At 46.2% G+C, this 23,166-nt stretch overlaps 1 protein-coding gene across 11 annotated transcripts in view; it reads left to right on the top strand.

The window, feature by feature from the left end:
* Positions 1-22,914, top strand: part of LOC147440239 (amino acid transporter AVT1C-like) — an 84,132-nt gene extending 61,218 nt beyond the window's left edge. For all 11 annotated transcript variants that reach the window (XM_086530027.1, XM_086530024.1, XM_086530028.1 and 8 more), the window contains 7 exons: positions 21,001-21,220; positions 21,316-21,451; positions 21,535-21,554; positions 21,835-21,986; positions 22,264-22,307; positions 22,390-22,452; positions 22,551-22,914. In XM_086530027.1, coding sequence (XP_086386153.1) covers positions 21,001-21,220; positions 21,316-21,451; positions 21,535-21,554; positions 21,835-21,986; positions 22,264-22,307; positions 22,390-22,452; positions 22,551-22,652 — 737 coding nt within the window. In that variant the 3' untranslated portion in view covers positions 22,653-22,914. The remainder of the gene's footprint in view (positions 1-21,000; positions 21,221-21,315; positions 21,452-21,534; positions 21,555-21,834; positions 21,987-22,263; positions 22,308-22,389; positions 22,453-22,550) is intronic.
* The last annotated feature ends 252 nt before the right edge of the window (positions 22,915-23,166 follow it).

Genomic DNA, 23,166 nt, shown 5'->3' with positions numbered 1-23,166 from the left:
CAGAGATTTCCCGATGTGGGGGGTTTTACATGCTTTCCACACAAACATGGAGGCAGCACTGTGGATTATGTCATGGCACAGCTGAGTCTCATCTCTAGTATTCAGGATCTCACGGTTGGACCCAGACCTGTTGGTGTGGCAGTGGATCATGCTCTTGTGTCGTTGACCATCTCTTTCCAGTTCAGTGTGAAAGCGCGAAGCAGAAGGTGCCGGTAGGTGCGTGTCGCGATGTAGTGCAGGATTGGGGCAAGAAGTAGGAGGCGGAGTGCAGCAGAGAGGAAGCGCTAGGGATCGAAGCAGGGAGAGAGAGAGAGCTCACGTTTTTGGGGAAAACTCAATAAGTGAGTTTTGGGTTTTCCACTTTTATTATAAGTGATATAAGTAACGTGTCCAGGTTCAATATGAACCTAGACAAAGTATAAAAATGTACAAAAAAGGGTTATTTAGGCCTTTAACCCAACAGGGCAAGAAGCAGGAGACGGAGTGCATAAGAGAGGAAGCACTAGGGATCGGAGCAGGGAGAGAGAGGGAGCTCACGTTTTTGGGGAAAACTCAATAAGTGAGTTTTGGGTTTTCCGACTTTTATTATAAGTGACTTTAAAAAATTTGTGTCCAGGTTCAATATGAGCTTGGACAAAGTATAAAAATGTACAAAAAAGGGTTATTTAGGCCTTTAACCCAACAACCTTCCACTTAAAGACATAAATGACGTCTTTAAGTTAACCAACTCCCACCAGCTGTATGTAATGCTCATGTTGAGCCTTAGCAAGACTCTTGGTGAGAACATCTGCAAGGTTATCCTGTGTATGGATCTTAGTCAAGGTGACTAGACCATTCTCCAATACCTGTCGTATGAAGTGGTACCGCATATCTATGTGTTTGGTACGCGCATGAAACATGGCATTTTTGGGTAAATAGACAGCACTCTGGCTATCACAACCCAGCACGGGTGTATGAGCAGACATGCCAAGTTCTTTTGCAAGTTTGCCCAACTAAATGGCCTCTTTTGAAGCCTCTGTGGCTGAAATATATTCAGCCTCAGTAGTACTCAATGCTACAATTTTCTGTAACCTAGAACACCAAGAGACTGCACCACCAGCAATGGCAAATACATATCCACTGGTAGATTTCCTGGTATCCACGTCACTTGCCATGTCTGCATCACAATATCTCTGCAACTTTAAGTCACTTTTGCCATAACAGATACACTTTGATTGTGTACCTTTCAAATATCTCAGAATGCATTTGACAACTTCCCAATGCGCTTTGCCAGGATTCGACATGTATCGACTAACAACTCCCACTGCATAAGCAATGTCGAGAGGAGTGGCAACCATAGCATACATAAGAGAACCACAAGCTGATGCATAAGGGATTCCCTTCATTGCTTTCAATGCCACCTCATCCTTTGGGCAATCTGCTTTGGTAAGCTTAGTGTATGGAGGCAAAGGTACCCCAAGAGACTTATCATCATCCATATTAAATCTGTCAAGTACTTTTGCAATGTACCTTTATTGAGATAAAAACAACAATTTCAGCTTTCTATCTCTTTTAATACGCATGCCCAAAATATGCTCTGCATCACCCAAATCCTTCATAGAAAATGCTGAATTTAGCTTACGTTTCAGAGCATCAAGACTAGTCTTATGTTTCCCGGCAAGCAACATGCCATCAGCATAGAGAACAAGTATGATGGGACTACCATCTTCATCCCTTTTTGTATATAAACAATGATCTGCATGGCTGCGTTTAAAGCCTTGAGACAACATAAAAGTGTCAAACTTCTTATACCACTGTCGTGATGATTGTCTCAAACCATACAGAGCCCTTTTCAGTTTGCATACAAGTTCCTCGCGTGTAGAAACTACAAAACCTTCAGGGAGTTTCATGTATATGTCCTCTTCAATGTCACCATGCAAAAATGTTGTCTTTACATCCATTTGATTCAATTCCAAATCAAGCACCGCAACGAGAGCAAAAAGGACACGTAAAGTTATAAGCTTTACAACAGGAGAAGAGATTTCTTGAAAATCAATTCCTTCTTTCTGTGCATATCCTTTTGCAACCAATCTTGCCTTATACTTGGGTTTTTCATCCACTATCTTAATCTTGTATACCCATTTGTTAGGAAGAGCCTTTCTCCCTTTAGGCAATGGCACAAGATCCCAAGTATCATTTGCATACAAGGATTTCATTTCCTCTTGCATCGCAAGCTCCCACTTACTGCTTGACTCACATGATTTGGCCTCTTTATATGTAAGAGGTTCACCCTCATCTGTCAACATTACATGATCCAAAGAGGGGTTAAATCTTTGCGGTTGCTTTCTCAAACGAGTTGACCTGCGTACTCAATGATCTACATTCTTAGGCAACGGTTCTACATCATAAGGCAACTCATTTCAGCTCTATCATGCTGTTGAAAATCATTTTCAGCCAATTCAGGTGGCTGTCCATCCTCATTAGGAGCATCAAAATCAAGTCCTACCTCTTCTGGCTTAAGGTTAACCGGTTGATTATCAATTTCAGCTTGCGGTAATGCATCATGAGGCTCTTTTTCAACATCAATGGGTGGCACGGAAGGCTGAGATCTGACTGTTTTCTTGTCAGCATCAGATTTTGTAGCATTCTTAAGCAATTTTGCCTCATTGAACACTACATCTCGGCTGCGTATTACCTTTCTAAACTGTGGTAACCACACTCTATAGCCCATTTCACCTTCTTCCCCATAACCTTGGAAGACTCCTTTAATGGACTTCATATCAAGCTTTGTTCTCAAGTCATTGCGTACATGAATAAAAGCTTCGCAGCCAAATACTTTCAAATGATCATAAGATGCAGGTTTGCCAGACCAAACCTCCTCTGGAATGTCATTTTTCAGTGTGCTATTAGGAGAGCGATTGCAAATATGAACTGTAGTTTTCAATGCCTCCCCCCAAAACTCTTGGGAAAGATTAGCGGTGGACAACGTGCAACGCACTCTCTCGCATAAAGTACGATTATACCTTTCAGCCATACCATTAGAAGACAGATTATAAGGGACTGTCAACTCCCTTTTAATCCCATTTTCATCACAAAAACGTTGAAATTCAGCAGATACATACTCTCCTCCATTATCAAATCTGAGACATTTAAGCTTAGTACTCTTTTGCGTAGTGACAATAGCATGAAACTTCTTAAAAGCATTAAAAGTCTCACTCTTACTTTTCAACAAATGCACCCATCCTTTCCTAGTACAGTCATCAATGAATGTAACAAAATACAATGCACCACCAAAAGACTTAACAGGCATAGTGCATACATCGGAGTGAATAAGATCAAGAGGATTAGCTTTGCGAGAGACACCAGAGTAATAAGAAGATTTCTTTTGCTTTCCATAAAGACAATCGTTACAAAAATCCAAGTTTTTGCCTTTTATATCAACCCTCTTAAAAAAGGAAAGCACATCAATACCCTTTTGGCTCATATGGCCAAGTCTCTTATGCCACAATTCCGTGTGTGAAGCAACTTCAGCAACAACAAGAAACTTGTCAGGTAAAGCTTTGCATCGAAGATAGTACAAAGTACCTCTTTTAGGCCCTTTTGCAACAAGCATAGAGCCCTTAAGCAACTTCCATGAGCCCCTAGCAAAGATGGTAGTATAACCATGTGCATCTAACTGGCCAAAATTTTCTTAATGCCTGGTACAAACCTGACATCATTCAACACAAGCTCTTTATCATTGTTAAGAGCCAAACGCATAGTACCCATTCCCTCAATATTGCAAGCAAAATTATCACCAAGGTACACCTTGCCATAATTGCCTGCAGTATATGTAGCAAAACACTCCAAAGATGGAGTCACATGAAATGAAGCACCAGAATCCACTATCCATGACTGGGATAGGCCATCATTAGCATTGAGCAATGCATTAATGACATCTTTCTTCGAGATAAGCATGTCTTCTGCATTAGCTATCACCAAATTTGAGGGGCATGAAGCCGCAACCAAGATTTCCTCAATGTCTGACAACTCCTCAATGACCACACTAGAGGATATATTTGCTTTCTCAGCATCCCTAGAGGAACCACCTGCTGATTTTTCCCCTTTCTTCTCATCTTTCTTCTTCTTATCTTGCGTTTCCTTCTTCCTTTCCTGCTCTTTCTTGAAATACCTGCAATCGGGTTTCTTGTGACCCTTTCTGCCACATTGATAACAAGTGACATCCTTATCCTTTATCTTGCTCTTACTTCTAGTTTGAGTCCTGTTGCCCGTATCACGCTTTTGATTTCTACCTCTTGCATTGTAGGCAGAACTGCCACCTTCCCCATTAGACTTGCGTCTAATCTCTTCATTGAGAATAGACCCTCTCACACCGTCATACGTGAGGGTGGGACTGTTGCTCAAAGAGACAACCAAGGTTTCCCAAGTATCTTGCAATGTCATAAGCAAGAAAATAGCTTTCAGCTTATCATCGAATTGCTGAAGCCCACTGTCCTGCAACTGACTCAACACACCTGTAAAAGCACTCAAATGCTCAGAAGCTGACTTCGAGTCATCAAGCTGCATATTCACCAACTTTCGCATCAAATGCACCTGGTTCACAGGCGTGGGGTTTTCATAATTGGACTTTAGTTTTTGCCATATTGCATAAGCAGAGTCCAAACGCTTGATGTCCTCCGTCCAAATGTCATCATTGATAGCTATTTTGATGTAGGCCATAGCCTTCTTATTCAACCTGGCCCACTCTTCGTCAGACAAACCTGGCGGCTTATTCTCTTCCAATGCATCTTCATAATGCTTTAAGAAAAGGATACCTTGCATGCGTTCTTGCCAGAGGTCGAAGCCTTGACCATCGAACCGTTTGATTTCCATCAAACTTTTAGTGTCAGATGCGGAAGAGGAAGAAGCCATTTTAATTCAACTACAAGTGTGTGTACAAGGGAGATGCAATAGGCTGAAAATTTCAGCAAATAGGAGCAACCACAAGACTTTGCATACGATAGACCACAATTTCTTTACATGAAACTGTCCAAATCTGAAATTTCTGCTGAAAAGTGCAATTTCAAGCACCTGTACTCAGCTTTTCACTCAATTTGTCGCGACAAACATCAATACATGTGATCCCACAACTTTGGTACACCTGCGTATTGCTGTTTTGACCTGCTATAACCTGTAAATCACCTGTTTTGACCTAAAAACAATCTGTTTTCGGTTGTTTTGGCAGTTTTGGTGACCTTTTCGACTCTAGAAGTGAAATTGATCGCGGGAGAGCAATTTTAACTCGCTGTCCAGCAGACTGCGCAGTGCTGTTTTGAAACCCTAGGGCTCTGATACCAATTGAAAGCGCGAAGCAGAAGGTACCGGTAGGTGCGCGTCGCGATGTAGTGTAGGATTGGGGCAAGAAGCAGGAGGCGGAGTGCAGCAGAGAGGAAGCGCTAGGGATCGAAGCAGGGAGTTAGAGAGAGCTCACATTTTTGGGGAAAACTCAATAAGCGAGTTTTGGGTTTTCCCACTTTTAGTATAAGTGACTTTAAAAAATGTGTCCAGGTTCATATTCAACCTGGACAAAGTATAAAAATGTACAAAAGAGGGTTATTTAGGCCTTTAACCCAACACAGTGTAGCACAGAGGCCACAGGTAGTAGCCACTACTCGCTACACTTTCATGCGTGAGACAGACTGTGTATACATAGATGGGATCTACATATGCCTGTGTATAGAAGAGCCAGGGCGACCTCTAGAGGAGCTGACTACTATATGACACAGACATTACATGATGCAGTAGCAGAGGCATACCCACACACCCAGCCTGAGTAGAGACGCCGTTCTGGGAGCATGCCCCAAAACAGCTGGTATAATGAGAAGTGCCGCGAGACTAGAGCTAGACTTCAGAGGGAGGTGCTTTTGGGGGACATCATTCACAGACAGTCACAGATTGACTTTTGACACCTAGTGCGGCGGAAGAAGAGGGCATTTTTGGCTCGCGTAGAGCAGGACCTATACCAGCTATTCTTGAGTCAGGACTCACGGGAGGCATGGAGGCTCTTTCATGAGCACTCCCCTCCCCCTGCCATTACCTCTATAGAGGCATGGGGCTAGTATGCGTCATCTCTATACACAGTTCCTGGACAGCTGCTCCTTCTCGACCCCCCGATCCATGTCCCCACACGTGTGCTTTTTTCACCGCTGTGGTGAGGAAGGCCATTGACAAGATGAAGACTGGGAGAGCATATGATCATGATGGCTTAGTGGCTGAGCACTTCATGCATGCCAGAGATCTACCAGCAGAGCTTCTAGCAGTTATGTATAACTGTGCCATGTGTGAGGGCTTGCCTGATACTTGGAGCCTATCTACTATTGTACCTATCTTCAAGTCAGGAGACCCTATGGAGCCTAGGAATTATCGCATTATCATGATCGGATACACATTGGCATGGTTGTACGCATCCATTCTTGAGCAGCAGCTGAGTAGATAGGCAGAGAGGGAGGGGATACGTGCAGCCAGGCAGGTAGGGTTCAGGAGAGGTTTTTCTACTCTTGACCATATCTTGACACTCAGAGCCATCATTGAGGAGGGCAGATCACATCGGAGACGGATCTATTGTAGCTTTGTGGACTTCCGCAAAGCATTTGCCACAACACCCAGAGCTAGATTGATGCGCAGATTACAGGAGATGGGAGTACCCGCAGAGCTCATTTGGGGAGTCATGGCATTATACAGGTCAGTAGTGGGGCATGTACGCACCTCAGAGGGCCTATCTACAACGGTTCACTCCACTATTGGGGTGAAGCAGGGCTGCCTGCTCTTCCCTACTCTATTTGGTATGTATGTGGATGAGGTTTCTGACTACATTGAGAGAGATGGTGATAGAGGTGCCCAGCTGGCAGGGACATGGATTCCACTATTGTTATATGCTGAAGATATTGTGTTGATCTCCGACTCTCTGGAGGGGATGCAGGGTCACTTGGATGCTTTGCATAGGTTAGCCCATGAAAGTGGTGTCAACCTTGGTAAAACCAAGGTCATGGTATTTAATACCACCGCACAGTGGGTCAGGAGGTCAGCGCCCGCATTCACGTACGGTTAGGAGACGGTGGAGTATACAAATGCTTACACTTACCTTGGAGTGGTTTTTAGTGGACCATCATTTTCATTGAGGAGAGCAGCAGAGACTGACCAGAGCCCATGCAACATTGGGCAGATTGGAGAGGATGTGTTCACATGTTCAGTTTCAGGAGCCTCGGACGAAGCTCTGGCTCTTTGATACTTTGGTGGCTTCTGCATTACTTTATGGAGCTGAGATTTGGGGACCTTCATTGGACCATCACGGGAGGACAGGTCGCACTGATGGATGGGGGGACATGGAGAAGCCACTAGTCTCTATGATCTCGTGGCTCATTAGAGCCAAGGCTTCGGTGCCACGTGCCATTATCCGGGCAGAGCTAGCTGCCCCCCCACTAGTATTGGAGGCGCTCACCAGATCCGTCTCCTTCATACACCGCATGTGGGAACTTCCCAAAGGCAGATATGCCTGCCTTGCACTTGAGTCCTCTCGACAGTTAGCCATGCAGGGAGATATAGCATGCTGGTATGGGGAGATGACGTCATGGTTCCAGGCGCATGGGTTCAGCATAGACAGATTGCCCCCCTTCCAATACTCACTGGATGCACCCTCTCTGACTCTTACACAATCCGAGATCACCAGGCTCATCCGCCAGGACGTGACTTAGCTAGACACCAGGAGGACATGGATACAGTCAGCACAGGAGTTGGGCACGAAGATGGCTTTCTACAGAGAGCATCTTCTCTAGCTTACAGAGGACCGTTTTGTGACGAGGCCCAGACACATGGACACCCACTTGTCTCATGGGATACGATGTGCTATTGGCCAGATACGCACATGTTCACACCAACTGCGGATCGAGACTGGGAGATACAGTGGAGTACCGGCAGAGGCCAGGAATGCCTCCTGTGTGACATGGAGCCTGAGACAGTGTTGCACTACACATGCCACTGCCCCGTCTACTACGAGATATGTGGCCGCTTCCACTGTTTGTTTAGAGAGGGTTTCGGACCACTCTCCATAGTCATGCGGTACAAGGATCAGAGATGCTTGGGTCTGTTTTTGCTTGAGTTGTGCAGACACACAGAGAGTGCCAGTCTCAGAGAAGGATCACAGACTTCTTTAGAGCAGACATCGGGCACCTGGAGGAGCTACTACCACAGGAGAGCTCGTCGTCTCACACCAGAGGCACACTGATCGACCGAGCGATTGAGCTAGGGAGATCCAGACGCCCACGACTGCGGAGGACTACACAGCATCGATGGAGGTTGCATCAGAGGATTCGGATCACTTTGGCCTGACATGCACGACGCCCGGTCAAGCTATTGACCATGGAGGACATTGATGAGATCCGCCAACGACCGAAGCTGGATCTTTTGTGATTTAGCCATCCCACATAGCTGCTTAGCTCACACCTAGCGGTTGAGGATTCTATAATATTTTATTTTGTCATTTTTTGTTACTCTGACTTTGTATCAGATCCACCACATTGTAACTTTTTGATCACTTTGGCCGTTTGAACTTTGAAGACGTTAATATAACATTTCATTTCATCTCTCTCTCTCTCTCTCTCTCTCTCTCTCTCTCTCTCTCTCTCTCAGTAACCCTGCTCCATATTGTTGAATCTCCAGTGGATAGAGGCCAAGGCATCTTTGATCCCGATATCTCATAACTCTAGATAGAGACCCAAAACCCTCTCTAAAGAGGTAGTGAAACTTTGAAAGTGGCCACGTATCTCATAGTATGTTGTACAATGGCATATATAGTGAAGCTTTGTGTTTAGTTCTCTCTGACACAACTGACACAACCTGACCCCAGCTGAAATGCCTCGATATCAGCCAGTCTCAATCTCCAACTGATGTGATGATGTTCGAATCTGTCTGAAAGCACATCGTAATCCGTGGGACGAGTGAGTGCACAGGTCTAGATAAGAACCCATCCTTTGCGAGCTGGAGAGAATGCTCTCTATATGTAGTCATCTTCGTGTCCAGCTCTTGTATAGGCTGTGTATCCATGTCCTCTGGGTATGCAACTAAAACAAATCCTGTCTTATAAGTCTAGTGGCCTCCCTCCGTGAGAGAGAAAAATGAAATGAAATGAAATGTTATATTAACGTCTTCAAAAGGCCTCCCTGAGAGAGAGAGAGAGAGAGAGAGAGAGAGAGAGAGAGAGAGAGAGAGAGAGAGAGAGAGAGAGAGAAATGAAATGTTATATTAACGTCTTCAAAAGGCCAAAGTGACCTATGAGACGAGAAAGTTACAATGTGGTGGATCTGATACAAAGTAAGAGTATGACAAAAATGAAATGACAAATGTCACAATAAAATACTATGGAATCCTAAACTACTAGGTGTGAACTAAGCAGCTAGCTGGGATAGCTAGATCACAAGAGATCCAGCATCGGTCGCTAGCGGATCTCATCAATCTCCTCCATGGTTAGTAGTCTGACCGGGCGTCGTGCATGTCGAGCCAAAGTGATCCGAATCCTCTGATATGGTCAAGAGTAGAAAAACCCCTCCTGAACCCTGCCTGCCCGGCTGCGCGTATCCCCTCCCTCTCTGCCCATCTACTTAGCTGCTGCTCAAGAATAAATGCGTACAACCGTGCCAATGTGTGTCCAATCATGATAGTGCGATAATTCCCAGGCTCCATAGGGTCTCGTGACTTGAAGATAGGTACAATAGTAGATAGGCTCCAAGTATCCAGCAAGCCCTCACACATGGCACGGTTAAACATCACTGCTAGTAGATCTCTGGCATGCGTGAAATGCTCAGCCACTAAACCATCATGATCGTATGCTCTCCCAATCCTCATCCTGTCAATGGCCTTCCTCACCATCTCTGCGGTGAAAAAAGCACATGTGTGTGGGCATGGATCGGGCGGGGCGGGAAGGGGGGGCTGCTCAGGAACTGTGTACAGAGATGATGCGTACTGGCCCCAGTCCTCTGTAGAAGTGATGGCGGGGGGGGGAGGGGGGGAGAGTGCTCCTGAAAGAGGCGTCATGCCTCACGTGAGTCCTGACTCAAGAACAACTGATATAGATCTTGCTCTAGCTGAGCCAAAAATGCCCTCTTCTTCCGCCGCACTAGGCGTCGGAAGTCAATGTGTGACTGTCTGTGAGTGATGTCCCCCAAAAGCACCTCCCTCTGAAGTCTAGCTCTAGTGTCCCGGCATTCCTCAGCTCCCCGAACGGCGTCTCTGCTTAGGCTGGGTATGTGGGTATGCCTCTGCTGCTGCATCATGTAGTGTCTGTGTCAATATAGTAGTAAGCTCCTCCAGAGGTCTCCCTGGCTCCTCTGTGCATAGGCGTCTGTAGATCCTATCTATGTTTACAGAGTCTGTCTCCCGCGTGAAGGTGTAGCGAGTAGGGGCTGCTGTCCGTAGCCTGTGTGCTACACTAAACTGAAAAGAGATGGTCATTGACACGAGCATGATCCACTGGCACACCAACAGGTTTGGGTCCAACCGTGAGATCCTGGATACTAGAGATGAGGCTCGGTTGTGCCATGATATAATCCACTGTGCTGGCTCCATGTCTGTGTGGAAAGCATGTAAAACCCCCTGAAGCGGGAAATCTCTGTAGGCCATTCAAGATGGCCAATCCATGTGCCGTCCCCATGTCTATCAAGTGTCGTCCATACTCACTGTGTTCTCCATCTTGTGATAGTCTGGATAGGCCTGTCTCTGCAGCATCCAGCTCTCTCAGCATCTCCTCTGAAGTATCATTAAATACTGTTTGATGATGGGCAGTCCTAGCGTTGAAATCCCCTAGAATGATGATGTCACCATCTCTAGAGAACTCCCATATGTCATCATCCAAAATAGAGAAAGGGGACTATCCTCTGGGTGGTGCATACACTGACGTGCTTGGGGGAAAGTAGAAAATAGCAATGTAAAGATATCTGTCTGTCTCTGCTCTCAGTCTCACCCACATGTACCTAGCTTGCTCATCTTTGCGGGCTATATGTATCAATGGTTGCAACTCCTCCCTGAATAACACTACCACTCCTCCTGATCCTCGCCCTCTGCGCTCTGATCGTGTCTCCTGTCTATAGGTAGTCTCCCATCTATATCCACTAATGTGAGGCATAGACTTGCCAGGGGCCTGATGTGTCTCAGAGTAGAAGACGATGTCTCTTCCCCTAAAACTATCCTCAAAGGCGCCCACATCAAGTCGCATAGATCCATTACAATTCCACGTGGCAACTTTGAGGGTGGTCCCATGGGTCTCGCACCGTCATGTGGAGCGCTGCTCTACAATCACAACCCGGCCATCTCTGTAGAAGGCCGTCTTTCCCTTCTCCCTTGCCGCTTGAATCTCTGGCATTACCTCTTTCATATGCGCAAGCTGTGTGAGAGTGAGGTCATCTCCAAGAAATATGCCCGTTTTCTTTAGTGTAGGACACTTCTTCAAGAAGTCCTTCTTTGCCTCCATGGATGGGAAACATCCGATGATTAGAGCTCTCCCTTTTGAAGTCTCCCCATTGCCTTGTGTCTTCTTCCCCACCCTCCATGCCTTTGTATGAGTAGCCTCACTACCCATCATGCGGAGAAGTTCTTCAACTTCCCCTTCCACCTCATCTCGATCTTTTAGACCGGTTACTCTTATATGCAAAGCTCTAGTTTTCCTTCGTTGTTCTTCCTCTAGAGTCATGTTGATGATTGTAGGAGTGGGGACAGATGTGGTTTCTTTCCCTTTGCCTTTCTTAATGACTTCTATCCACTTCTCGGCCTCATCCGCCTTCTTTTGCGTCTTCATGATCACATCCATCCACGAAGACGTCTTTACCATCTTTTGTTTCTCCTCCTCTTTGATCATCCGTACTTTGATGACCTTGATTTCCTCTACTACCGAAGGCTGGAATCCCCCCTCCTCTAGTCCACTGCTCGCTCTATCAGCAAGTTCTTGCTTGAGAGGTGAGACCTCTTCTTTAAGTGCTTTGGAGTCCGCCTTAAGTGCTTGTAGCTCTGCGTGCAGGTCTTCTTTCTCTTTCTTCCACTTTGCGCCTTCGTTGAGAAACATTTGAAGAAGGTTGGCCTTTTCTTTCCACCATCCCTCCATATCTGCTTTCCAGTCTTTCATCTCCCTCTCCATTTGTGTAATCCGCTTGTTTGTAAGCACAAAGGTTGCCTTCGGATGGGGCTTACATACCGGCGAAGCAGTCATGACCTCCATCAAAAATAAAAATACAACTGCACTTCTGCCAAGTCAACCCACTATGTCCACTATGTCCACATCACACATACATCCCTGTCCCGCATAATGCATACATGTGTGTTCCCCATATCAATCGTACATTTTTGAGATACAACATACAACAATAGGGGTATCCATATCCCCGCCAACTATGCTCCTTTGCCACCCTCCCTCTCCATGTAGTCTGAAGCCTCATCCACATACATGCCAAGAGAGTGGGGGATAGTGGGCAGCTCTCTTTCACCCCAATGGTGGAGTGAATAATCGCTGACATCCCCTAGGGCGTACGCACTCGTCGTGTACAAGGCCATGATCCCCCATATGAGCGCTACCGGCGCTCCCAGCTCCTGGAGTCTGCACATCAATCTGCCCCTCGCAATTGTACCAAAAGCTTTGCGAAAATCCACAAAGCTACAATAAATCCTCCTCCCACGAAATCTTTCCTCTATAATCATAGCTCGTAGTGAGAGAATTTAATCTTGGGTGGAGAAACCCCTCTTGAAACCAGCTTGGCCTGGTGCTCGAATGCCCTCTCTTTCTGCCCATCTCCTCAACTCCTACTCAATGATGGATGCATATAATCTGGCTATTGTGTGTCCAATCGTGATAGTACGGTGATCAATTTGTATGCCCCGGGCCTTCCAAGAGCAGTATACATGAAAAGCTTCAAGTTTAAAAGCATGTGGACCCAAAAGCTAGAGCTAGAAGCTGCCAACGCGATTTGCGGAAATCCGTACGGCTTGCCACGTCAACAGCTTAAAACGCGGACGTTCGTACAACTACCATGCCATCATCCTTCCAGGCAAGGTTTTTTAATCTCGTGTCCCTTAGGCCCCATCCAATAGGGTCCCATAAGTTGGTAGAAACTGGACATTTTAAATTGGGCCACTCGGCAAGACTTGAAAGTTGGTAAACTTCTTTTGCATCTTTCACTAGGGATTTGACCCCTCTTTGTCTGAACTCCGGAGTCAGTCCTTAACGTCATGCCACGTCATCACTTTGTGACATACCCCCCTCTTGAAGGAATTGTAATTGAGTGTAATCGCCCTCCATTATGCATGCAAAAACAAACATAGGATAAAAACTAGTTCAGTAAACCCATGAGAGAGGGAGAGAGAGAGAGAGAGGGAGAGATGAGATGAAATGTTATATTAACGTCTTCAAAAGGCCAAAATGACCTATGAGACCAAAAAGTCAATTGGTCAGAGAGAGAGAGAGAGAGAGAGAGAGAGAGAGAGAGAGAGAGAGAGAGAGAGAGAGAGAGAGAGAGAGAGAGAGAGAGAGAGAGAGAAATGAAATGAAATGAAATGTTATATTAACATCTTCAAAAAGCCAAAATGACCTATGAGACCAATCAATTACAAAATAGTGAATCTAATACCATGTCTGGGTACAAAAGAACTAGAAAAGAACTAGAAGTGGAACAAAATACTACTCCTACATGAGAGAGAGAGAGAGAGAGAGAGAGAGAGAGAGAGAGAGAGAGAGAGAGAGAGAGAGAGAGAGAGAGAGCTTTATTTACGTCTTCTAAAGGCCGAAGTCGGCCTATGAGACAAATCAATGTACACCTAGTGGTAGTCCGGGTGTCTGGAAAAGAAAATACTTAAAATAAAATGCTGAAATGAAAGCTAATCTAGAACCGGGATGTGCAGTGTGGTGGTATGATGCTAATGTGTGGTGGTATGGGTATATATGGCTCTGGCACCGCAGATACCGACCATATGAATACATGGCTGTGGATGTAGCTCTGTCACAGCAGAAAATGACTACCTCGTGCTGAGTGAAAGTAAAAGTGTGAGGGCATACCCGTATCAGAGCTGGCTAGTAGTGTGTAATGGGTGATGGGTATAAAAAGTGGTACATGGGGGGGAGGGGTTGAAAAACCCGATGTAAGTGGGTGCTCCAATGTGTGGTAGAGCGGGCCCTCTCCAGCTCATGAAGTGTACGGATCCTCAGTATATCCTGCTGGTATAGACGGGGCCGTCGGTATCCTGACTCCCGGGGTTGGCGTCGTGCTCGCTGTGCCTCTGCCTGCTCGAGTGTCAGCCCAGTCGTCGTCGGCGGTGTGGGATCCCCTGAAGTCATTCTCTGGAAAAACTGAGTGATCGTCTGCTGAACACCTCCAGTGTCATGTGGTCCTGGTCGTGTAGACTCCTCACGTATGTGGAGTGCTCCTGTGATGAAATGGCCCACATGAGTCTGGTCTCTCCTCCTCATGCATGTCTGGAGAGTGCCCTCAATCCCAAATCTCTGTCTAAGCTCTGAGTAAGCTGGGCATCGTAGCATGAAGTGCTCCTCCGGCTCCACCTCTGTCTGACACATTGGGCAAGTCCGGTTCTCTCGTGGTATGCCTCTGGCTCTGCCCCGCTCAATCTCAAGCTGGTGTGATGAGACTCGGAGCTGGCCGATGGCTACCCGTAGGTGATGTGGCATGTACTGCTGCATATACTGAGGGGTGTCTATGAAGCCCTGATCTGATATCTGGAGAAAATGCTCATGGTAGTGGAGCATTTTCGTCGGTAGTGGCTGCCTGGGGCTGATCCATATCCTCTCAATGTAAATATGCGAAATCTCCTGCTTGATGATCCTATTCCTCTCTTGATGAGTGAGAGTATAAGTAGGTGCATGGATGTCATACTGGAGGGGTGGTAGTCGATCTATATCAAGCCCATGTCTAGTGAACCACTCGCTGGTCTGTGCATACCAAGAAGAGGCATCTCCCGCCAGTGCCATAGACTGTGATGCCTGTAGTGCTCGATAGGAAATGCGGTCCCTATCCATACTCTGTAATCTATGTAACAAGCAAACCGTCTGAAACAATGCCTCTACTAGCATAGGTGGGACTGCTAGCTCTGCTCTGACTATATCATGTGGAACGGACGGCTTACTGCGGATCATCCTGGAGATCATTAGTACCTGTGGGCGCTCTATCAAAGGCCGGATTGAGTCTGCCAAGCCAGGTCCCCATATGGCTGCCCCATACATAAGAGCCGGTGTAACCAAAGTGTCAAAAAACCACCCCTTCGTACGGAGCTCTTGAAAGTGTGCCTCGTGGCACTGTCTCTCCATCTGTGCGAGTGCGGAGTACCCCCTGGTCAGTCTATCCTCGCTGCGCACAAAAGTCATCAAGCCCAAGTAGATGCTGACGCAGCACCTCTGATGACTCTGATATGAGTACAATATCATCGGCATATAATAGTATATGGACTGTGGTGCCACCCATCTCCACCCCATCACCTCCTCTATGCTGAATAAAATCCACTATCTCATCAATGTAGAGCCCAAAGAGTGTATGGGAGAGTGGACATCCTTGTTTCACACCAATGGTGCTAAACAAGGTCTCTGTAGTGCCTCCTGGACATCGTACTCGCCCACATACTTGCTCATAAAGTGTATATATGCCCCATATCATGTCCTCCTCAAGCCCAAGTGAGAGTAGTCGCCTGAAGAGTCGCTCACGTGGCACCGTATCAAATGCTTTGCGAAAGTCCACAAAGCAACAGTAAAGCCTCCTCTTCCTCTCTCGTGCGTGGTCGATCAAGTAGCGTAGCGTGAAGATATGATCGATGGTAGAGTATGTGCGGCGGAACCCAGCCTGTCCTGCAGCTCGGATGCCTGCTGCCTCTGCTCTGGTGCTAAGCTCCTTCTCTAAAACCGCACCATAGAGCTTGGCCAACATGTGGCCAATCATAATAGTCCTGTATGTGTTGGGATCCATGGTGTCTCTAGACTTGTGTATAGGTACAATGATGTGCTGTGTCCACGAGTCTGGAAATCCCTCCACAAGTGTGCGGTTAAAGAGATGAGCTATGAAAGGTGCCAAGGTCTCTCTCCCATAAATCAGATGCTCGGCCTGTAGCTGGGTTTGGTCTCGAGCTCTACCATGCTGTAGATGCCGGATGGCTCGAGCTACCATATCTGATGTGAAGAAGGACGAAGTGGTGGGGCGTAGTCCTTGTGGCAGGGGTATCGGTGGTTGTCCTGGTACCTGGTAAAGGTCCTATACATAGCGGTACCATGTGTTCGGGTCCTCGATCGATGTCGGTGGCCTGCGCTCGCGGATGCGGCTCCATGCCTCTGCACTATCTCGGCTCATGAGCAAGTGATATAAGTCCCAGTACTGCTGCTCCTCCCATTCCCGCTTTTTACGGCGGGTGAGAGACTACATTTGGCGCTGAGCCTGGTGGTCTGTGAGTACCCCGCGGGCCTCATCCTCTCTGAGCTGACGTCGTAATGCTCTGCAATCATCGTCATACCAGCTGTTCCGTGGCATGGAACCTGTGCGGGGTGCATGTGTGCGTGTGTGGTGAGGGAAGCTCTGAATGGCAGATGTGTGAATCATGGAGGTAAGATCTGATGTGAGTGATTCTAGGGGGGCATGTGGGTCGAGAGATAGGAGATGTGTGCAGAGATGGTTTGCATAGACATGAGAGAGCTCGTGTGTAAAATGAATAGTGGTATGTGGCTGTGTGAGTGGGGTGGGTGTGTGTGACAAATGGGAGGTGAGTGTGAAAGTGAGGAAAGTGTGGTCTGCGCCGATAGGACGTCTCCCAACACTGAAGATCGGAGAAGCTGGGCCCCCAGAAGACTCCCAAGAATGTAGTTGACAGTACTCTCTCCCCCCCCGTGAGGGAAGCAAGTGAGCCCGCTCGAATCTGGCCACCTCTGCATCCCGTTATAAATAACGAGATGATGTCGGCTACCAAGCTCTAATAGGTGACTGCCGTACCTGGTGGTATCCTGCCCTGAGTCTGCTGACAGTCTGCTAATCCCCATCTCCTCTGGGTCTAAACTGCTCATAATCTCTGGGTGGTCCATATCATAGAGCTCGCACTGCCTGGTCTGGGTGCGCCCGTTGAAGTCTCCCATAAGGAAGACCTCTCCGAGTGCTGAGTAGCGGAGTATGTCATCTGAGAGTGGTGTATAAGGGGAATCCCCTTCCCGTGCGTGCCCATCAGTGCTTGCATATGAGGAGCCTCGTGGTGGAAAGTAGCAAATGGCGATATAGACCCAATGCTCGCAGTCTATCTCCAGGCGTACCCATAGAAAACGCGCCTCCTCATCTCGGCTCACAATCTGTATATGACTGCTGATGGAACGGCGAAATAATATGGCCACCCCACCGGATCCTCGTGAAGTGCCGCGGCGAGTGGTAGCTCGAAAGATTGACTCCCATCTGAAGCCTACAATGGCTGGTAGCCCCCTTTCAGGGCTCTCATGGGTCTCAGTGATGCAAAGGAAGTCGTGGTCCTCTATAAGCTCCTCCAGTCTGTCGGGGCGAGTCCACAATGACCCATTGCAGTTCTACACTGCTCCTCTGAGAAGTATCTCCGGTCTCAGCGGCGTCCCATAGGCCGCGTGCCCCTATTTCATGGGGCGCCCATCCACAAAAATACGACCATCTCTGTAGAAGGCCTTTCGGCCCTCTCTCCTTGCCTGTAATATCTGAGGCATACAGGTACGGCGGTGCTCGACCTGCATCCTCGTCAGATCCTCGTCGATGTAGATGGGGCTGCCTGGAAGCGTGCGGATCAGGACTCGCTTTCGAAAGAAAGCGACTCTCTCCTGCGGGGACTGCATCTGCAGCACCAAAGCCAGTGCTCTCGAGGAGTCCCGTCCTGCTCTCCATGCACGGGTGAAGGGCATGGAGAGAGAGAGAGAGAGAGAGAGAGAGAGAGAGAGAGAGAGAGAGAGAGAGAGAGAGAGAGAGAGAGAGAGAGAGAGAGAGAGAGAGAGAGAGAGAGAGAGAGAGAGAGAGAGAGAGAGATGAAATGTTATATTAACGTCTTCAAAAAGGCCAGAATGACCTATGAGACCAAACTGATACAAAAGTGGTGAATCTGTTACAAAGTCTGGGTACCTTAGTACTAAAGTACTAAGTGTGAAAATAAATGTGAAAAACTAAATACAAAGTATTGAATAAACTTCTTAGGAGCATTCTGGGTGTCTGGCTAGAATGCTTCTAATCCTTTGTTGTAGTCTCCTCCGGTGAAGTGTGCTTCTGCATCTCGGTCGTGGTCGTTTCGATTTCCTAAGCTCAATCGCCCTGTCAATTAGGGTGCCTTTGGTATGGATGTGGGTACTCCTTTGTGCTGGTTGGTGGTCTCTTGCTTCTCCTTCCCCTCCCGCTTCTCTCGATCTGAAGAAATCTGTGATCTGCCTCTGAGGCTGTAGTGCTCTTTGTCTTCTCATTAGATTATCCCTGTGCCGATGTATTTCCAGTAGGTAAAAGCCTAAGCATCTTTGATCTTGGTATTGCATGACTTTATCTAGAGGTCCAAAGCCTTCTTTAAATAGGCAATGGAAACGCCCACGTATCTCATAGTATACGGTGCAATGGCATATGTAGTGTAATTCTGTCTCCGGCTCCATTCCGCATAACTTGCAAATTCTGCTCTCAGGTGGGATTCCCCTAAGTCTGCCAAATTCAATTTCCAGCTGGTGTGAGGATGTACGAATCTGACCAATAGCACATCTCAAACCATGACACAGGTGGGTATCCATGTAGCTCGGGCGAGTCACAAATCCATCTTCAGATAGCTGTAGGAAGTTTTCTTTGTAGTCGGCCATCTTCGTGCCCAATTCTTGTGTAGGGTCTACCCATGTCCTCTTAGTATCCAACTGTATAAGATCCTTACGGATGATTTTATTAATCTCCGTTCGTGTAATTGCCAGTGATGGAGCCTCAAGAGAGTATTGGTAGGGGGGTAATCTTTCCATACTGAACCCGTGTCTCTGAAACCATGAAGACAGTTGCGCATACCAGCATGATGTATCCCCTTTCATTGCTAACTGTCGAGAGGATTCGAGGGCCAATCTAGTATAGCGGCAATTATTTGTATCCCACAAACCATGTATAAAGGACACTGATCTGGTAAGAGCTTCAATTTCTATCGGAGGGGCAGCTAGTTCCGCTCGGATAATTGCGTGTGGTACGGAGGCCTTAGCTCTAATCATTCGGGAAATCATAGATACCAAAGGTCTCTCCATTGGCTTCCAATTATCCTGATCCACAGATGGTCCCCAAATCTGGACCCCATAGAGCATAGCCGAAGCCACCACAGTATCAAAGAGCCAAAGTTTTGTTCGTGGTTCCTGAAATTGCACTTGTGAACACATCCTCTCCAACCCTCCCAAGGCCGCAGAGGCTCTTGACAATCTAGCCTTTGCTGCTTTCTTAAGAGTAAACTTCGGTCCTGCAAATACCACACCAAGGTATGTGTATGCATCTGTGTACTCTACTGTATCCTGGCCATATGCAAATGTAGGTGCTGATCTCCTAACCCACTGCGGTGTGGTGTTAAACACCATAACTTTGGTTTTACCCAAATTCACCGACAGTCCGCTGTCCTCCGCGAATTTATGTAATGCATCTAACTGCCTCTGCATTCCATCTGGTGATTCTGCTATCAATACAATATCATCTGCATACAACAACAAAGGGATCCATGACCCTGAAGTTGAGCACCTCTGTCACCCTCTCTATCAATGTAATCTGATACCTCATCTATATACATACCAAATAAAGTAGGGGACAATGGGCATCCCTGCTTTACTCCAACGGTGGAATGAACAATGTCGGAATCCCCTTCTGGAGTACGTACATAACCAGTTACTAACCCATATAAGGCCATGATCCCTCAGATAATCTCTTTGGGGACCCTTAACTCTTGCATCCTGCGCATCAATCTGGCCCTTGGTACTGTATCAAAAGCTTTCCGAAAATCCACAAAGCAACAATACATCCTTCTCCCGCTTGCTCTTCCTTCCTCAATAATGGCTCTGAGCGTAAGAATATGATCTAGAGTGGAATAACCCCTCCTGAATCCAGCTTGTCTTGTTGCCCTTATGCCCTCATTCTCTGCCCATCTACTCAGTTTTTGTTCCAGAATGGATGCGTACAGTCGGTTCAATGTGTGACCCACCATAATGGTACGGTAGTTCCCGGGTATCATAGGATCCCCTGACTTGAAAATAGGTACGATAGTAGATAATTTCCAAGATTCAGGTAATCCTTCACACATGACCCGATTAAACAGACGAGCAAGGCTTCTGAAAGTAGATCCCTTGCATGAATCAAATGTTCTGCTACTAGACCCTCATGATCATATGCTCTTCTTGTCTTCATCTTATCAATGGCTTTTTCCACCATTTCCGTAGTAAAGAAAGTACTAGTAGCAGGGCATGGCTCTAGCGGATCTGGTAGTGGAGGCTGTCCAGATACCATATATAATGATGTTACATATTGACCCCAAATCTCAGGAGAAGTAATCGTCGGAGGCGGTGAGTGCTCGTGAAATAAGCGCCAGGCCTCATGTGAGTCCTGACTCAAGAAAAGCTGATATAAATCCTTCTCCAGTTTGGCTAAAAATGCCCTTTTCTTGCGACGTACTATACACCGAAGAGCAATCCGAGACTGCTTATATGTGATGATCCCAAGTGTAAGCTCTTTTTGTACCTGGGTTCTCGTCTCTCTGCATTCCTCGTCATACCAACTGTTCTGAGGCATGTTCCCAGATCCTCTCTTTGGATCAGGTTGAGTATGTGGGTATGCCTCTTGTGCTGCTCCATGTAGTATCTCTGTTAACTGAGAAGTAATCTCCTCTACAGTATATACTGGCTCGGCTGCCCACATCCTATTATAGATCTTTGCCACATATCAGTCTCTGGTGTGAAAGTATATCTTGTGTGTGTCTTCTTCCTTGGTACTAGAGAGAGAGAGAGAGAGGGAGAGAGAGAGATTATATCACTCCTGTTTTCAGCTGGAGGTGTTATTGCATCTATTTTGGTGGTGCTATGTGTAATCTGGGTTGGAGTTATCGATGGGGTTGGCTTTCATAAGAGTGGTCCCCTGCTGACAATATCTAACATCCCAATATCAATTGGCCTCTATGGATTTTGCTATTCTGGTCATGCTGTCTTTCCAAACATATACATTTCTCTGAAAAAGCCTTCTCAATTTACAACAATATTAACGACAAGGTATGTGAACTTGCTGCAATCTTATTTGTATATATATAACCTGGAGAGTTTTGTGCCCAGTATTAAGAGGGGAAAAAGCTTCTGCTCATGTCTAGCTTTATCATCTGCACAACCATGTATGGAGGAATGGCTGTCATGGGGTTCACAATGTTTGGAGCAGAAACCCAATCACAGATTACGCTCAATTTGCCAAAGAATCTAGTGGCTTCAAAGATTGCACTCTGGACAACAGTAAGCTTTATTGCTTCCTAGTAACAGGAAGTTCTCTCCTTTGAGTTTTACAAGACACTGACTCGGGCATTAACTGGTTACAGGTGGTCAACCCATTCACTAAATATCCTTCTCAAAATCGCCTCTGTTTTTGGTACAATAGCATAGCGCTATAGATGGTAACATCAAAGGGGTGGTTATTTAAGGGGCTCCTCTCCAACTCCGGATCCATCTTTTATAGAGCTTGCTGAAATGTTATTATTGGACAGTTGTGAGCAGCTTTATATGTTTGTTTGAAATTTCATATTATGAGTGTCTGCATGCTCAAAAAGTATTATTTTCTCATGTTAATTTTGAATCTCCTGTGGCTATTTGACATCTCCCTAACTGTGATGGTAATTAACGTATGCCCTGACGATAACCCCTGTTGCCTTGAGCCTGGAGGAGTTGTTTCCTTCGTTAGGCTACTCCTGGAAAAGCTACGGGATGTCAATGAGCATTCGTACTATTCTTGTGGTATCCACTTTGTGTGTGGCACTTCTTGTGCCTTTCTTTGGTAAGTCTTTCCTCGGCATCATTAAAAACATTATTCATAAGTTTGTTTACAAACCATGCAGAGGATATCGATTTAGGTGTACAAAGAGGCTTTTGCATGTATGATGCACACATATATCTATGTACACAAGTTGATAGACATTACCTGCAAGCATTTTATCAAACTCATTTCAATTATCACCTGTTTGTTTTGTGAATGATTTTGTGCTTTTTTTTTTAGTGTGCCGCAATTATTTGAAGTATAATGCTGTTCATGTTTTTGCTACGTATGAATACAGGGTATATGATGTCGCTAATTGGCTCCTTGCTCAGCATGTTAGTGGTAGGTCCATCAAGGCTTTGATCTAGGCAATGTTAAGAACGTACAGTTTTATGGTTTCAAGGTCTTTTTTTTGGCCTTGCAGTGCTTGATCCTTCCTGCTGCCTGCTTTCTAAAGATAGCAGGTAACACAGCAACTTTATTCCAGGTAAAATGTTATTTTTGTTGCATTATGTAGAGATAGTTGTGGGCCTCTCACAGTAATCACATAAGTTAGCGCACTAAACAGTGGCAATGTTTTTGCAGAGGATGTTTTGTGTGCTCATAATTGTGATAGGGATTATATGTGCCATCACTGGTACATATGCATCCTTGGTTGGCATCATTGAAAGCTTTGGTACTGGTTAAGGGAAAAGTGAGCCCCCGCTTCTTGTGGACAAGAGGCAACAGTGATAGAGAGATGGAAGATATCATAATCTCTACAAAGTGCATGGCGGACCCATTTCTCTGAAGTTCACGTTCCACTACAACTTCTGGGTGTATCGGCATCTACGCATTTGATGCTGTTGTTTTGTAAGAAAGGGGTCCTCATATACCTTGTAGAGTCACGAGAGCAGGCAATCTCTTTTGGCTAACTGCCTTTTTAAAAAAATTGTTTTTTGTTTGTTTATGAGCTCTGGCACATAGCTTTTCAATGCTCTGTTTTGTGGATGTTAAGAATTAGCGAGCAGAATTCCAGAATCAACTCTTTGTTACTTCATACAATCTGAGTTTTGAAATGTGTTCATGGGATGGAGGAGATACAGCCTCCATCTTTAAAGCTGTGTGCCAATAAAACTCAAGCCCTTGAAATCGTCTCCATTCTCCAAGCAAGACAAGTTTTGGAGTTGGGCACAGTGCTCTAGACTTTCGATAACTTCAA

The sequence above is a fragment of the Adiantum capillus-veneris genome, chromosome 15 (assembly GCF_014529385.1).
Source record: "Adiantum capillus-veneris isolate H3 chromosome 15, ASM1452938v2, whole genome shotgun sequence".
In the NCBI taxonomy this organism is placed as follows: domain Eukaryota; kingdom Viridiplantae; phylum Streptophyta; class Polypodiopsida; order Polypodiales; family Pteridaceae; genus Adiantum; species Adiantum capillus-veneris.
This window is presented reverse-complemented; position numbering and strand designations above follow the sequence as displayed.